Source organism: Nannospalax galili, unplaced genomic scaffold, assembly GCF_000622305.1.
Source record: "Nannospalax galili isolate Female #2095 unplaced genomic scaffold, S.galili_v1.0 scaffold139, whole genome shotgun sequence".
Classification (NCBI taxonomy): domain Eukaryota; kingdom Metazoa; phylum Chordata; class Mammalia; order Rodentia; family Spalacidae; genus Nannospalax; species Nannospalax galili.
Window position 1 is genome coordinate 4,109,272 of NW_008345884.1, and position 18,305 is coordinate 4,127,576.

The 18,305-nt window shown below is 40.6% G+C and overlaps 1 protein-coding gene across 2 annotated transcripts in view; it reads right to left on the reverse strand.

The window, feature by feature from the left end:
* The window catches only part of C9 (complement C9), a 57,984-nt gene that overhangs the window by 25,842 nt on the left and 13,837 nt on the right, over window positions 1-18,305 (reverse strand). For both annotated transcript variants that reach the window (XM_029567802.1, XM_008842122.2), the window contains exons 2-4: window positions 7,418-7,517; window positions 6,882-7,026; window positions 6,509-6,656 (exon numbers count right to left, since the gene is read on the reverse strand). In XM_029567802.1, coding sequence (XP_029423662.1) covers window positions 6,509-6,656; window positions 6,882-7,026; window positions 7,418-7,517 — 393 coding nt within the window. The remainder of the gene's footprint in view (window positions 1-6,508; window positions 6,657-6,881; window positions 7,027-7,417; window positions 7,518-18,305) is intronic.

The window sequence follows — 18,305 nt, forward strand, 5'->3', positions numbered from 1 at the left end:
TAAAATAAAAATAATAAAATATTTTTAAAAAATTTAAAATATTAAATATACCTTGACCATAGGGTCTGTGTGCTAAAAATTATAATAAGTAACACATGTAAAATCATTACTAAACCAAATAAAATTTTATTGGAAAACAATCTCAATGAAATGAATGGGGCTTCTTTTCAAATTAATAGGTAAGTTTCTGCATCCATAGATAAATGTTAGCGCTAGCAAGAGATGGAGTTCAACATCAGTTTTATTTCTCTTTTCCATTTTTATAGATGTAAATGCTGATAAAGTTTGCTCACAGAATACTTCGATAAGTAGAAGATGTTTTGTTATGATGATGTCACTCAGTTCTTGGATCTTCTGAGCTACATACCAAAAAGTTTGTACAGATAATAATCTTTTATCAAAAATATTTTTATAGTTCATCAACTGGTAATTAAATTTCTTTTAAAAAATGGAAGTCATTTAGTTTTCAAGGTGTTGAAGGAACTCTAAGATCTGGAATTGGGTCTTGAGTTTTTCACTGTGCAGCAAAAGTGAGGTAGACTTTTGGAAGGTAGGAGAAAAGTGTAAAAGAAATGCAAGGAGGCTAGAGGAATGGAACACAGTTGGTAGATCCTAGCATACATGAAACCCTGACTTCAATCTCTAGCACCACAAAAACCCAGGTATAGTGTAATCCCATCCTTGGCTACACAAGAGTACCATACCAGCCTGGACTACATAAAAACCTCTTTAAAAAAGTGTAGAATTTAAAAAGATCCAAAAAAGGAGAGTGAGCTCCATAATAGAATGAGGCTGTGTCCTCATGCTTCTCAATTTTATGAAAAATTTAGTGTAAATGGAGATTGAGTTCTTACTGTTAGATCAGTTACATAATTAATAGTTGAGGGAACTATTACCTTAAAACTTACTTGATAACCCTTGGAAGGTTCTCATTTGTCCCTTGCCATGCATAGCCTAGTTTGAAGGTTATTGTTTCACAGAAAAGCAAACTGACCAGTTGGCTGGATCCATCTGGAAAGTTACAATGAAAGTGATCCAGTCTAAACCACTACTAAGGAAGAAATGTTTCAAAAACTTTTGACTTGATTCCACTCCTACAGAGACAGCCAGTCTAGTCCAAAATGAGCCAATATTATTCCATCAAGAAACATGAAAACCTCTCATGAATAGAAAATCATCACCTGGGAAATTTCAAGAACTTGTGTTCTTTGGCTGTGTTTAGTGATGGCTGCTTCCACAGCTGCCCTAGAACCACAGGCAGCTCTAATTTATCAGGTGAACTGACCAGAAAACTCCCTTCACAGAAGTACAGCTATGCTTGGATTACAAAAATAATTCCTTGCATATTGTACATCATTTGCAGCTGGTTTGGATTTGTGTTTTTTCAATGAATGCAAGACGGGTTGGAGAACTTCCCTGAACATTTGTGGAGATCTCAGATGCCTACAGGTCAAGAGGCTGAAACACTCGTGATACAACAGAATTCTGCCAGCACAATAATGTATATGAAAGAATCCTTCAAATGGAAATGTATAAATTAATTATATCAAGTGCTTGGGACTTTCTTATGTAAGAAAAATCTAAAAATACAAAACTGCAGATAGGATTCATTGGGGTTCCCCAGACTGAGCTGTGGCAAAGTGGTTTCTAAGCATGTTGCACTGACTGGGTTGTTCAAGCCCATCACTTCTATTTCACATGTAGGTCATAGCTCTGTGTAAAAACAATGGAGACTTACAATGAATATTAAATATTAATGGCATTGGGAACTGTAGAGATGGCTCAGTGATTAACAGCACTGACTGTTCTTGCATAGGACCCAGGGTAATTTTATGTGCATGAATATATTGCCTGCAAATATGTAAGTTCACTCATGTTGTGCAATGCCCGAGGAGGCGAGAAGAGGGTGTTGGTTTCCCCGGAACTGGAGTTCAGACAATTGTTAGTTGACATGTGGGTTCTGGGAACCAAACTTCTGCAAGAGCATCCAGTTCTCATAACCACTGAGCTATCTCTCCAACCCCAATACAATATTTTAAAAACTATTAATGGCATTGAAGATTATGATAATATAACAAAGTATATTGTTTTAAAGCTTCTTAGTATTAATGGTTGTAGTATAATCTTTTTTAAAAATTTGGGACGGGGGTGGTCTTGCTGTGTAGTTCAAGCTGACCTTGAACACATGATCTACCTGCTTCAGCCTTCCCTCTGGGATTATAGGCATGTTCCACTCCCACACCTGGTTTTCCTATCTTAATTCAACTATTTTGGTAATAAAGAGCTATTAAAGAGTTTTATATTGTTACACTTATTTATTTATTTGTTTGTAAGTATGTGTTGTGGGTACACATAGCACATGTGTGGAGGTCAGAGGACACCCTGAGGAAGAGGGTTCTTTCTTCCCATGTGGGTTCCAGGAACTCAACTCAAGTTGTCAGACTTGGTGGCAAATGCCCTTGCCTTCTGAGTCACTAGGGCTTTCTTTTTTAAGGTTAGTTTTCTTTGCAAACAAGATGTTGATTTGGGGGCTTTGGAGTGGTATGGGGGATGTTGAGGTGGGTGTGAGGAGAAGGAGAAAAATAAAGTGGTACAATGAGAAGAAAGTGCTGTTTTATATGATCCACAGAAGCTAGGGTTTTAGTTCTCCTAAGTGGGTTTAGTTCTCTCCAAGTGGTCTCAAGGATTTCATTTGGTTCTTATTGACAAAATGAGCATAATAGCTCCTCTGACAAAGTCATAGATTCATTCCCACAATGTATAGCAATGGAATGTACAAAGAGATTCAAGGGAACGTTCTGCTGCAAATGGCAGCATGGTGCAATGGGTTTTATAAAGACTAACTTTGGTAGTTTTTTTTTTTTCTCATAATAACAAGGAATTTAATAAAAAGTGTTGATGGACTGATTCTGTCAAGACCTACCTCATTTTCCATGTCTGCAGCTAACCTTCCCTGTAAGTTAGGCCCCCTCCTCAGCCTTAATGGCTCAGCTTCATGACGTTCCCAACAGCACCCCCAACTGTAGTAAAGCATGAGGTATTAACTATTCCTTGCCAGATCTCTGGGATGTCTCATTATGAAACTTGTTGGCAAATGCTACATAACAAATTTTCCTTTTCCTTGAACAAAGGGAACCAATAGAAAATGAATGAGTGCTTTTTTTTAGCTAAGTATGCCAATGTTTCTGTATTCTTTTCCTATAAGAGAATCTATAAAATTGCATTTAGTAAGAATAGATAACACATGTGATTCCCTGATTCTTTCATTGAGATTAGAGATAAAAATGTTTCCTGGATCCCAAATAAAGCAAAATAAAACAGTAATGGGCTTTCACCATAGACTCTCAGTGTCTCCCCGAGGAAAGCAGCAGAAGGAGTTGGGGGTAATTTGAGCTTGTGTACTGAGCTGCTTAGAAAGTTTTTGGACAATCCTGATCTATTTATTGCCATTTACTAAGATTCCCTGCTCAGCTCAAGGCTTAAGAAAATGTTTGATTCAAGAATACAGGGTTTAGACTAAGGGCCAGGGGCACTGTGAATAATTGAATGCTGCTGGGACAAGGTTTTATGAAGTGAATAAAGAGCATGTGAAATATTTTATCTTGTGCCTGACTTTTGGTATCCTGAAATTTTGTTCGTATTTTCTTTCTTTTTCTAAAAAATATTTTAATATTTTTATTTTATGTGTATGAGTGTGTTGCCTGCATGTATGTGAGTATGTGTGTTGTGCAATGCTGTGGAAGTGAGAAGAGGGCTTTAGATTCCCCTGGAACTGGAGTTAAGGATGGTTTATAGCCACTGTGTGGGTGCTGGGAATTGAACCCAGGTCCTCTGCAAGAGTAGTCAGTACTCTTAACCGCTAAACCATCTCCAGTCCCTTTATACTTATTTTCAGAGTGAAAAAATGTCTTCACTGTTAGCCAAACCTGACATGAAGGTCTTATCTTAGGAACTGGGTCTTAATGTAGGGCTTTTCAACCTCAGCACCACTGACAATTTGGATCAGGCTACCATGTGTATGGTCAGCGTCATCCTTGGCCTCAATCCAGTAGATGCCAGTAGAACATTCCAAAACTGTCCTCTGTAAGCCTGGTAAATTGAAATGATATTTAGACATCCTTAAATATTTCCTGTTTCATCCGAGAACCCCCATCATCCCAGTGCCTGTCAGCCTTTCTCTTACCATTTCCTCCATCTACTTTCTTCTCCTGTCTTCATTCCAATTCTGCCCCTCAATTTCACTCCAAGAACCTAGTTTCCATCTTACCTAGTGCCAGTTACCAATGACCTGTGTTTCAGAAAGCACTTATGAATAGATTTTTATTCATTACGCAACTCCCCTGTTTATATACCCACCAAGCAATTATTGAGCATCTATATGAATCAAGACGGAAGCTCTGAGAATAAAGAAACCCATTACCTTATAGGTGGCGAAATAGAACAACTTATCCCTGTGAGTGTACTGTTAAGTGTGGGAACAATTGTGTCTTTGTCAGGGACTTAACTACTCAGCTCAGGACAATAATAGAGACTAAGCAGGCTGTCCCTGGAATACCTTGCAACTAGAATGGAATAGAATAGAGCACAATTTCTGGAACACAAATGTCTGCAGAATCATCTCTCCTCTCTATACTCCTGAGCTCTAAACTCCTAGACTTCCTTTAGTCCTCACAGCCTAGAGCCTCTTTGCCTGTCACCTGTCTACAATGAGAACCAGAATCCAAATTCTATCATCCTCTGACATCATCACTGATTACTTTAATCCCATTTCTTCTAGCTCAACTCCAGAATATTGGAACCTTCTCAGAACTTCTACTCAGGCATCAATTCAGGAAAAGTTCCAATGGAAGGTAGTCTTCTCAGGAATTCAAATGCTTTAATGGGTTTGATATATTTGCTATGGGCTGTTCAATTCTAAATGTTAACATGTCATATGTTGTTGTACTCTTCCTGATATTCATATATGAGATACGTCATATGAGATGACTCATATTGGGCTGAGAAGCGCTATCCTTCAAGTGTAACTCATTTTATATACCCAGGTAGTATCTTGACATACTAAGTGAATATGTTGGAGGACTTAAGTGTCACCCTAAAAGAATATGGACCCGCACAGGCTATTGCCAAAGCTCCTGGTTATCTCCCAGAACTAGTAGATAAGACTCTGCTGCTGAAGACAGGACGTACTTCGGACACTTCAGAGCAATGGAGCAGAAACTGACCTGGAAGACTTCTACCTGAAGTTTAGCTCTCATAATACTAGATGATAATATGCAAACTGCCAAGGGAGAAAATCAGTCAATGGTCTAACCCAGCACTAAAGCCTAATAACCACAACCATCATGGCAAACTGTCTCTATTAGTGCAGTAGTGGCACTGTTATCTGGGGGCAATCAACAGCTACCTAATTGGACTTAAAGCCCTCTCAATGGGAGTGAACTCATGGGTGGCACTGTAAACACAGTCAAATACACATGGCAGGAAAGAACATAGATCCTAGAGAAAACCCTATCCCTATCATATCTCTAAACAAATGAAATTTCTTACCATATACTAAATATGGATCCTTGTCTTTACAGACAAGCATACCATAACCACTCATCAAAGAAGCTTCTTTTGCAACAGATGGAGGATATTGCTGAATTCTACAACTGGTCAGACACAGAGAATATACATCTGAGAGATGCCCAGTCCTAGGTGACACATCTACAGTTGAACCTCTACACTTAAGGCTCATGGAACATAGCAGATTAGCAGAACAAGGGGTAGAGAGAAAACTAATGCATCCCCCAATTCCCACCAGTGAAGCTTCCTTATATAATAGAGTGTGATACACACAGAAGGTCACAACTGGCCAAGTTTTTTTAAAGAACAAGAGACTGCAAAGTGCATATCCCTGAATAGGACTCTTATATTGAACCTCACCCACCCACAGCTCTGGAACCATTGTGGAGGGGGGGGGGATTGTAAGAGCCAGGACTGGTTCATGAACAGGGAAGCAGAGGCTTTCAGGACACTGGAAGGTTGCACATGTGAACTTGTGTCAATGGTAGCATTGAGCCCAGGACCCATGCCAGCTCAATTAAACAAGAGCCCAGAGGGGAGGAGAAAAATGGGTGGTGGGCTGGCCCTAGACTGAGAACTACTGGAGACCGATATCTACTGTGTGAGGGAGAATATGCCTTACTTATGATCTCTTGATGGGCTGACTAGACTCCAGTGGATGAATTTTCACTGAAGGACATCTGGGTACAAATGCTTGACTAGATGGGACATAACATGTATGGCAGAATACATGAAGTCCTGTGGGGGGATGGCAGGGCATGGATGGGGAGGGAGTCTAAATTTGATTAAGAACTGTTGTGTGAAATTATAAAAGTTCAATAAAAAATTTAAAAAAACCAAACCCAAAACAAAACAAACAGAATATGGACCCAAAAGTCATATCAGTTGTGCCCTTTGTACAAGCTCTTTTATGAACTCTTTGAGATTTAAGGGAAACACAAACCCATAGCCTGCTGTTCGTCCCAGCTCAGATTCTTCTACCACTCGGTCACGGCAGGGGGGACGTGGATCACTGTCACAGTCATCTTCATCTGAAAAGTCTCCACAGTCATTGTCACCGTTACACAGAAGTCGCCTCTTTATGCACCTGCCTGCAGTCAAAATCAGGAAATATGTTGTGTGCGTGATGCCAAATTTTCTCTTTGCTGAAGTCATTATGGGCATTTTAACATCGGAAGTGAGGTGCTAGCCAAATACACTTGAATTTTTTCTACACGTGTACTTGGAAATACGTGTCTGAAAGCATGTTTATTTCTTTTATCACATAAGTGTGCTTTTATAAAAGCCCATGGAGAGCAACTGGAGCCCCAGATTACCTGTTCCACATTGGAAGTCTCTTTCACAGTCCTCCTGCACCTCCTCACAAGCCTCGGTGGTCACACACTGTTGTCGATCTCCCAGAGCGTCCACACAGCTTCTTCCATGAAACTGTCCAAAGGTCTCAATGCTTCTTGATCGAAACTGCAAAAAACAAAAACAGTTGAAAAGATTAAATTTTCCAATGCAAAAGGGGATTGCGGTCTAAAGCTGCGGCCCCCAGGCCAAAATGGGTCCATGGTTTTAAGAGAGAAATGGTACAAACTGCCATTCACGTCACCTACAGCAACATGTAATGGTCCAGGTTGTGCAGTCTCTTACAGAGATGAATTGTCATGAACACTTATTCTGTCTTCTGTTCAATTCAGATCTGATTCAGATCTCCCGATGCAGTCAGCTACATTCATGCCAATGATACCTTTTTTCTGGGTTGGAATTTGTTTGTGAGGACCCTTGCCTTTTATAGACAATTCCCGAGAGATGTTAGCAATAGTTTCCTTTTGGGATGGCTGGGTAGATGGAGATGAATACTTACCATTTGTTTGAGGCAAGGATCACACTTTGACCACTCACTCCAGGAGCCCATTCTGCAGTCTATGGGGACCAGAGAGCCATCTCTTTGTGTTGTCTCTTGGCTTTAACAAAGGAAATTCAGAAGTATCAATTTAAACTTTTTTGTTTTAATGTGTAGGAATGTCATACCTGCATGTATTGTAAGTACACCCGTGTCATGCAATGCTGGCGGAGGACAGAAGAGGGCAACAGATTTCCTGAAACTGGAGTTACAGTGTTAGTTGCCATGTGGGTGCTGGGATTTGAACCCCGGTCTTTTGCAAGAGCAACCAATGCTCTTAATGACTGAGCCATCTCTTCAGCCCTAAAAATATCAATTTATAGTCACCATTATTTACACTTATCTTCCCAAGAAGCCTTCAAAAACCAATTTACTGTATTTATTACTTTTCCCCCTTAAATCATATTACTTATACATATATATATATATATCTTCTCATGTATTTATAGTGTGTGGTATATGTGTGTATATTGGCTCATGTTGGTACATGTGCATGTATGTATGTATGTATGCACATGTACATGTATGATACGTACACATTGAGGCCAGAGGCCAACTTCAGATGTCTTCCTTCATCATGTTCCACTTTATTTTTTGAGTCAGGGTCCCCCTCGAACCTGAAGCTTACTGACTCAGCTAGACAGGCTGGCCTGCAAGCTCCGGGGGTCTGCTTGTTTCTATTCCCTCCCTACCCCGGCCAAACTGGGATTACAGATGCACACTACTATACCTGGATTTAAGTAGTGCTCTGGGGATCCAAACTCAGGTCCTCATGCATGTGTGTTAAGCACTTTTCAGCACATGATGTTTCAGATTCTCAATTCATCCTTTTGTTTAATTCTTACATTTTGTTTTAATTTCACTCCTAACTTATCAACAGCAACAATGATAATGGTGGTGAGGAAAATTAGCAAGGTGTATTGACCGGCAGTTTGTATTGATTCATCTTTTTGCAAGTAGATGATGAACTCATTGGAATTAGAAATCATGGTTCACTTTCCTTGAACACCTCCCTCATCCCCTGAAAGGCTGGCAAAACCTAGAATTGCCTGGTACTCTTACAAAGTTAAGCTAGCCAGTCTAGCCATTCCTGCAGCTAGCACCTCATAAATCAGGCTTCCCCCTCTCCAAAATTCGATGTTTAACCACTTCACAGTCCACCTCAGGGCTTACTCCTGGTCTTTCTGAGTGTGAACATCATGTGTTTTGGCACTTACAGCCTCTCCTTCCACCCCCAAGTACACTGCTTGGCCGTACTGCTCAGCAGTTTTCTGGCTCTGAGCTTTCCCTGCTCCCTTGGTTCACCATTTGCATCTTCTAGTCACAGCATGGTACCACCCTGAGTACTTATGCCAGTAAATGACAAGAGACAAAAGCAAAATGAAAGCAGAAGCCACTTAACACAATCTTACAAACAGCCTTTCGGTTTCCCTGGCCTGGTATCTCTAGAAGCCTCTCACACCAGGGGACGGTCCAGGCAGGACCAATTCCTCCTAAGATGTGTCTGGAACTCAGCTCCAATTTAAGACTGATAAGTTGAGTATCTCCTCTGTTTTAAGCTCTTTCTTACAACCAGCTTCTTCCATTTGTGTTATAATGTGTTACATTAAACAAGCCAAGGCATGAACAAATAAACTACTCTTCCTACATGCCACAATTTCTGCAGACTTCTCCATCTTTCCCCTATGATTCACATCAACAAGTTTCAAAAAAAAAATTTCCATTGTCTTTATGTTTCTCTGTCACCCCAACAAGTCTCATCTTCAGCCTCCATGTCCCTCTAGCTACTTTTAAATTCTCCATGACTTGCAAGTTTCCTCTGTCTCCTTACCTCCCAATCACTCCCCCAACCTCTTCTCCCATGAACACTGATCTTGCCCATGAGTAATAACTGCCCTGTGGATCATGTTCTTCCTTTAAGTCCTGGTCTTACTGACTTCCTTCCACCATTTAATGTACTTGGTCACTCTTGCTTTTTCCAAAAATGTATTCAGGCCAACAATTCAAAGGCCAGGGTAGTCCAAGAGACTTCCCAAATTACACAGGCCATCACCACAGATCTTGACTACCTCCCAGAACATGAAGGTAAGACCTTATTGCTGAAGACAGGGCCTATTTTGGACACAGGATTTGGAGCAATGGAGCTGGAACTGACCTGGAAGTCACTTCCCCTAAGGCTAGCTCTCATAGCTTTGGAGAGCACTATGCAAGCTGCTAAGTGAGAACCAATTGATGGTCCAACCTCAGCTTCAAAGCCTAATAACCATATCAATGACCAGCACAGCAAATGACATTGCTGTAGTGACACTTTTATCTTGAGGGTAATCAACAGCTGCCTAATTAAACTTAAAGCCCACACTCAATGGGAGGAAACTCATGTGTGGTACTGTAAATATAATCAAATAGACAATGGTTGGAGAGGTCAAAGATCTTAGAGAAAACCCCAAGGCTATCACATCCCTAGACAAATGTAATTTCTTAATATGTGCAAAATATGAATCCTTATATTTACAAACAGGTATGCCAGTCACCACTCACCAAAGAAGCTTCTTTGCAGCAGATGGAGATTATTACAGAGTTCAACAACTAGTCACACACAGAGATTGTGAATTGCCCAAGTCTAAGTGCAATCTCTACAACTAAGACTCATAGGACATAGGACAAGGGACACTAATTCATCTCTCAATTCTCATCAATAAAGCTCCCTTATGCAACAGAGGACCATGAACACAAAAGGTCACAAATGGCCAAAGCATAGAGAGTAAGAGTCTGCAGAGTGTGTGTCATTGGACAGGTCACGTACATTAAACTCCACCCACCCATGACTCAGGGATTGTTGTGAAAGAGGGAGCAGAAAGATTGTAAGAGTCAGGGAGAAAGTACATGATCATATGAAAATAGAGTCCTACAAGCTCCTGGGACCTTGCTCATATGAACCTACAGCAATGGTGTCAATGTGTGCAAGACCTATGCAAACTCAAACAGAGTTAATCTTCTTAAAGGGAGAGACTAGGTGGTTTGACTAGACTCCAGTGGATGAACTTGCACTGAGGGACATCTAGGGACACTAACTTGACACAATAGGCCTTAACCCAAATGACAGAATGTATGGATTCCAGTGAGGCGGGGCTATGGGACAGTGCCAGTGGGGAAGGGGATATAAGATGTTAAAGATTGATTAAGATGTTGTGCAAAAATTCAACAAAAAATTTACAAAAATGTATTTAGTATTTCTTTAATCCCCTTTTATTCTTTGAAAATTTCATACATGTGTATAATGAGTTTTAGTCATGTTCACCTCCCCCACTCCCCTCTCTCATCCTCACCCTTCTCCCAAGAAACCTTTCTTCCCAATTTGCCCCACTTTTATTTCCATGTCTTCTTTCTCTTTATGATCTAGCGAGTTTACTTAGAGTTGCTTGCACAAGTGTGGGCAGAAGGTTATTTACAAGAGCCTGGGTAACTTTTCAGTGGCTACACCCCTGGAGAAAATGACACACCCCTTCCCACAGCATCTATTAACTGCCAATAATCCCTCACAAAGGGCCTCTCCCCACCCATGATGAAATGTTGAGGGGTCCTAATCTTGTGCAGGCCTTGTGCAGATAAGCACAGCTGCAGTGACTCATGTGTGCAGTTGTTATGTCATGTCCATCTTTGTGTGGCTCATCTCCCTATCCTCATTCTTCTACTCTTTCTACTCCTCTTCTAGAATGTATCATGAGCTTTGGAGGAGATGACACGGATGTCCCTTTTAGGTCCGAGCACTCTATTGTCTCTTCCCTTAGGATGAGTGACACTAGATTCCCTTTCCACATCTCTTTTCTTCCATGCTCAGTGCTCTACTTTCCTATGCAGGCTCCTTCTCCTCTATAGTCCCTCAGATGCTGTTTCTCTCTCTCTCTCTCTCTCTCTCTCTCTCTCTCTCTCTCTCTCTCTCTCTCTCCTCTCCCTTTCCTCGCTCTCTCTCTCATTTCCGTTCTCTCTTCCTCATGCTTTCCCAGTGTCTTGGTTTCCATGTGTATGCTAATGACACCCATACAGAGATAAACCTGCGGTCCAGACATCTCTCCCGAAGTTTAAACTTTTGGATCCAATTCCCAACTAGACATCTGTACTTGGACATCTTCATAGCCTACTGACCTCAATGTTTTCCCAAATGAATTTATTATTTTCTTTTCTTTCAAAGCTGCTCTTTCATTTATGAGTTATCCTAGCCAGAAACCTGGGTGTTACTTGTCTAATTCTGTATTCCCTCTCCTCATCTCTGACATCTAACTGAGCACTAAACCCTGTTGTTAGTAGTCTTGTAAATGACTCTCCAATCCATCCCTCCTTCCTGATATCTTCCAGATGTTTTTCTGGTCTATGCTAATATTATATCTCTTCTAGATGACTTCAGTATGTTCTTTCTGACTTAGTTTGCATGATGCATGCAGAGGGATCTTTTTAGAAATGCAAACTGGATGCTATCCTGCCCCTACTGAAAACTCTCCAATAGTTTTCCACCACTGTGTGACAAGGCTCAAGTTTTCAAAATGTTCAAAATCCTTGGATTCTGTGAACATGTTATTTATACAGCAAAAGAGACTTTGTAGAAGTGGTTAGTGGGAGATTATTCTTTGTTTGGGGCTGGGCCTGTTTGAATCATATGAGCCTTTAAAGAAGAGTAGTTCAGTGAAGAATAGTGACAGAAGAGGTGGGAGAAATCCAAGGCCTGAAAAAATATTTCATCCACGTTTGCCAGTTCTGAAGATGGAAGAGTGGGGCAGATTCAGGAAGTGTTTGCCTAGGAGCGGAACAGGGAGGTCTGAAGGATGAAACACAAATGGCTGAGAAATACTTAAAAAATGTTCAACGTCTTTAGTCATTGGGGAAATGCACTTTGAGATTTCATCTTGCCCCTCACAGAATGGCAAAGATCTGAAAACAAACAGTGACAAACACTGCTGAGGATGTGGAGAACTCTTGTCTACTGCTTGTAGGAGTGCAAATTGGTGTAGGCACTATGGAAATCAGTGTGGAAATTCCTCAAAGAGCTTGAAATTGATCTACCGTATGTACTTGGGCATATATTCGAAAGACTCTTTACCTTACTACAGAAATACCTGTTCATCCACGTTCATTGATGCCCTTTGCAGAATACCCAGAGATTGGAAAAAATCTAGATATTTATCAAGTGATGAATGGATAGTGAAGGTGTGGTACTTATGCACAATGGAATATTATTAAGCTGTTAAAAATGAAATTATAAAATTCACAGGTAAATGGATGGAACTGGTAACAAACATCCTGAGTTAGGTAACTCAGACTCAGAAAGACAAACATTATCACATGTTCTCTTTCATAGCTGGATGCTATATTTGAAATCTTAGTATGTATGTTTCAACTTGAAAATTCAGAAAGGTCAAGAAACTAATAAACAGCCATGGCTAGGTTGGGGGCTTCCTGGGAGGGATGGTAGAATGTAGTGATGTGAAGGAGGAAAGGGAAACATTAAACTAGGAAGGGTTAAGTGGGATGGGGAATGAGAGGGCAAGGAAGAAGAGGGAATATGAGGAGAGGCTTTTAGAAAAAGCCATATGGAAACCTATCAGTACAGAATCTTCTTAAAGTATCTTAAAGTATATAAATATATATCATAAAATTGATTAGAAGGTGTTATCCTAAACAAAGGGACATTGCACCTTCTAGACATCATAGGCTAAACAAAACAAAACAAAAAAAACCCTCAATACAATACCAGAAATGAGCTCCCTCTCTAGAAGCTGTTGACCATGGGTCCTATAAACCCTCAGACAATATTGGCCATTGCCCCTGCTCTTGGTTACCCACCAGAACTTGATGAGAAGACCCTATTGCTGAAGATGCTGCATACATGAGTTGTAGAACAAATAAGGAGAAATCAAGCTGGTGATGACTTCAAAGCCTCATCTCTGCTAGTCAGCATTCATAGTGCTGGAAGGTGCTATGCAGGCTACTGGAAGGAAAAAATAATCATCACTCTTACACAGCTGTGAATCCTGTGAACTACAATAACAACTGGCCAGGCAAGATATGCCCATTGGTACAATAGTGACACAAATATTATAGGAGTAACCAACTACTCTTTAATTAGATTTAAGGTCTGCTTCCTAGGATGGAGCCTATTCCTGACATTGATATCAGGCTTAGGAACCTGAGACTAGACAGGGCGCAGAACATAGGGGAGAGTCTAATACTCGCTTTTTACTAAATAGTTATTATATTAAACTGACTCTTAATAACTTATTTTCATATCTGTAGATTAATGCATCTCATAATTATCATAAGAGAAGTTTCCTTATGGAACAGATGGTGATTATCACACAAACCCACAACTGGCCAATATGCAGAGAACAAGAGGCTGCAGCATGCTTATCCCTGAATAGGATATCAAACTTCTGCCCCCCAAGGCTCAGGGACCATTGCAATGGAAAGACTGTGAGAGTCGGAGGTGGTGGATGCCAAAACAAGAGTTTTCCAGACAGCTGGTCAGTTACACATATGAACTCACAGCAATGGTAACAGCATGCACAAGTCCCATATAAACTCAAATCAGACGAAATCCCGGAATAGACATTAGGAAGTGGGGAAAAAGCTCCAAGCCCACCTAAGGAAATTGTGGCAACAGAAGATTGCTGAGAGGAGTGGAGACAGTCTCTTTCAAGTGTGGGAGTGTTGGTAGATTAAACATGCTCCAGTGGATTCTGTGGATTCCAGTGGATTCCACACTGAAGGACTTTGGGGGATACAAATTAGACTCCATAGACCTTATTGCATAATAACAGAGTACATCAGATTGGGAGGGGGAATAAGGGGAAGTATAGGTAGGAGAGGGGATCTAAATAGCATCATATTATATAAAAATCACAAAAAAATCAATAAAAATAAAAGAAATGCTTGCCTATAGGAAAAGTGAGCAAATGGAACCTTCCTTTTTACCTTTACTAAGGAATCCAGCTTTGCTAGTGTCCTGCTTTTATACCATGGGGTCTGTTTCAAATTTCTGGCACCCAGAACTATAAGATAACAAAGTCATGTTTTAAACCCCCAAGCTCCTCCTTGTGTGCTACAGGTGCAACAGGAACCTATTGCACACAACTGACAAAACAGTGCATGTTATCTCCTGCCTGATTCTCCAACCTCACTTTCTCCTTCTAAACTCTAACTACATTTAGCTTAAAATTTCAACAGGAGCTGTTTTTCTCCTATGCCCAGGTCTTTAATTGAGCTATTCCCTACTTACCATACTGCTCTTATAGAGGATCCACTTCTTTTTCTGAGATTCTTCCCTAATCTCCTAGTCCAGTTTTCTGTGTACATACTGTTACGTCTTCTCTATACTACAAAATCTTTGCAATGACATATTTCATTGAATTCACTAAACAGTTGATTTCTTCACCAAATACTTATTAATTGGTTACATTGGTTACAAGTATTGAAGACAAAATAGCATTTGAATAAAAAATATCATTCGAAATGAGAAACCAAACCCACTAAAAGTTGTGATTCTCAAATTCGGGACATTCACATTTAGCTAAAACTCTCAGTGATCTTGGGAACTTCTTTGTCTTCTTAAATACCAGGCACAAAATAGGTTCTTGAGAAGTGATGTGTCAATGAACAAGTAGATATTTAAGCGAAAGAGAAGTAAGAGGGTTTATTGGTCACGTTGTTTTGGACAGAACTTGGCCTGCATTTCTCTAAGGTACAATCGCTTAGTGAACCAACGACACGGCTTTCATACAAGACTTGTACAAGACAAGCTTCAAGATGCTAGTGTTGTAAGCCTGAATCTCCTTCAAACCATCCAGAGTATGAGGAGGACTAGTCATCCTTTATTTCATAGAAATACAGGTTAAAATGTGTGACACAGATGCCAAACCACCTAGTAGAATCTGTTTTGCTACACGTTTGACTATTAGTGAAGGTTTGAAGTCACACAGCTGAGAAATTTGCTGCTAGAAGTCTTTCAGAAAATTAAAGCTTTGTTTGGAATGGAAGGGCCTTAAGAGACAATGGCAGATGCATTCTCTGCTCTATATGGGTATGAAATCATAACCCTCAGGTATTAAAAATAGAAGATTCTTTTGCAACAGATGGAGCATATTACAGACTTCCACAACTGGTCATACACAGAGATTGTCTATGACACATCTACAATGCAACCTCTACACAAAAGGCTCATGGAACATAGTGGAACAAGGGATAGAGAAAACACCAATGCATCTCTCAACATTCATCAAGGATGCTCCCTCATGTAACAAGGGGCCATGGACACAAAAGGACACAAATGGCCAAAGCATAGAGAATAGCAATCTTCAGAGTATGGTCCTGGACAGGACTCATATTAAATTTCATTTACCCAGACCTCAGGTCCCATTGTGGAAGAGGAGTGGAAATATTGTAAAAGACAGGGAGGAAGTACATGACCATATGGAAATAGAGTCCTACAGACTCCTGGCACCTTGCTCATATGAACCTATAGCAATGGTGTCAGCATGCACAAGACCCATGCAAACTTAAGCAGACAAAAACTCAGCACAGAACTGTGGAAATGGGCAGCAGAACCTGATCTTAGCCAAAGAACTATTGGGCAACTGATTACTCCTGGGTGAGAGAGCTGATCTTCTTAAAGGGAGCAACTCTAGATAGGCTGACTAGACCTCAGTGAATGAACTTGTACTGAGAGGCATCTGGGGACATATTTTGACACGATAGGCCTTAACAGAAATGACAGAATGCATAAATTCCAGTTGGGTGATGAGTGGTTAACAAAAATGTGGTACATTTATACAATGGGGTTCTATTCAGCAGTAAAGAAAGAAGAAATAATGAAATTTGCAGGTAAACAGATGGATCCAGAAATTGTTATACTAAGTAACAGACTCAGAAAAACAAACGATGTATGCTCTCCCTCATATGTCAATCCTAGCACCAAATCCTTTTAAATTCCAGGTGCTTTTAATGAGATAATGCTATACAGCAGCCTCTTCTGCATGAAATAACTACCATCATCACGACTTCAGATGAGCCTGATCGCTAAACATCATCACAACTGGGCTTGTTGATGGTTGTGCTCATTCATTAAAGGAAGGCCAAGCAGGATCATTGGACCCTCACCAGATTATCCAGTCACTCTTCCCAGCCAACTGTATGTAATTTGGCCCTAATCACACATGGCCTCCTGGATTTGGGGAGGTATGGGAGACAGGCTTGAGCCTAGGGTGAAAGTCTTATTGACAGCCATACAGCAGGCCTGAGGCAACGGCCCAACTGCTAGAGCCACAAGGAACACCTTGTGACATTTTGCTCACATTGGCAGAAAATGAGACTGATGCCTAGAGCTCACCACTCCTTAATCACCACCCTTGGAATCAAGGTATCCTACTTGCTGTACTGTGATAGGATGCTAAACCTGTTATGCTAATAAGGTCTCCTACTTGCTGTGCTGTGATTGGACCACTACCCCTATATAAGCTTGTGCCTTCCTGCAATAAAGCAGATCTGTGTCACTGAACCTGGTCTCCTGCGTCTGAATGGGGCGATGCTAGCGCAGACTCCTCACCAGCCCTGGGGTCCGGACCAGACGAGTGATTGGAGGAACTGAGAGAGCAGGAGAGTGGCCACATCCAGTGAACACAGGGAGGGCTAAAGTATACAATCCAGGGGAAGGCTAGGAAGAGAAGGCATGACCCATGCTGGGTAAAGGCTTTCCAGTGTGCATACCCTCGGGTCATACATACACTTCAGCAACCCTTCAGTTATCTCGGTAAGTAAGCTCAATAAATTCGTTGGTTCCCCAGTAAAACTTTAATCAAACATTGGCTTCACACTAGAACCTTAAAAGGGATTAAGCATTGCTTAGCATCCCCAGGACAAGACATCTCACAACAGATGGAAAATTTATTTGTTAATGCTACTATGTCTCATAATTATTTTTAAAAAGAGAAAATGAGAATGTCAAAGATGTTAAAAGGATATGGGAATGGAGATATTTTTCAAAATAGAAGATATGACAAAGTCTAAGCCAGTGATGAAATTCTGTTTAGGTTTGTTATGATATATAAAGGATGAGACAAAAGTAATACATATATAATCTTAAAATAAAGCCTAAGCAAGTGATGAAGGTCTGTGTAGGTTTGTTATGATATATAAAGGATGATACAGAAATAATATACACATAATCTTAAATTTTCTATGGTCATAGTATAGTCAACTAATTTAAGGAACAAAATATATATATATAGTCAAGATTTATCTGAGAATGTTTTTTGTTTTACCCAAGCCTTATCTACACAGCACATCATAATTAAAAGTATCAGACTGGTGGAACTAACCTTACTGGGTGTTTAACAGCCGTAGTTTGAGGCCTATACTAATGCAGTCAGAGGGACTTAAGGGACAATTTTTCCCTCTTGCCCTCCAAGGTCAACTAAGCTCCAGGGGACTATGGAACATCTCTCAGAATGTCCTGTAACTGTGTTGGGTCACCTGTCCAGGGAGGACATGGAGACCCCATGAGATGGAATTGAACCAGTGTCCAGTCTATAAAGAGGAGGGTCAAATCAGAGGAAATATCTCATTCATGCTTCCAAGTGAAGCCAGACATGGTTGAGCAGGACCTTTGACTTATCTTCACATAGATGGAACTGGTAAAAGAAAGGAGCCAAGAGCTCCTCCCAAGCCCATGTGATCCCTGATGAACAGATCCTCAAACAACCTTAGAGTAAAAATATATTGGTGTGGGGCTGGAGAGATTGCTCAGTGGTTAAGAACACTGGCTCTTCTTGCAGAAGACCCGGGATTGAATCCCAGCACCGACATA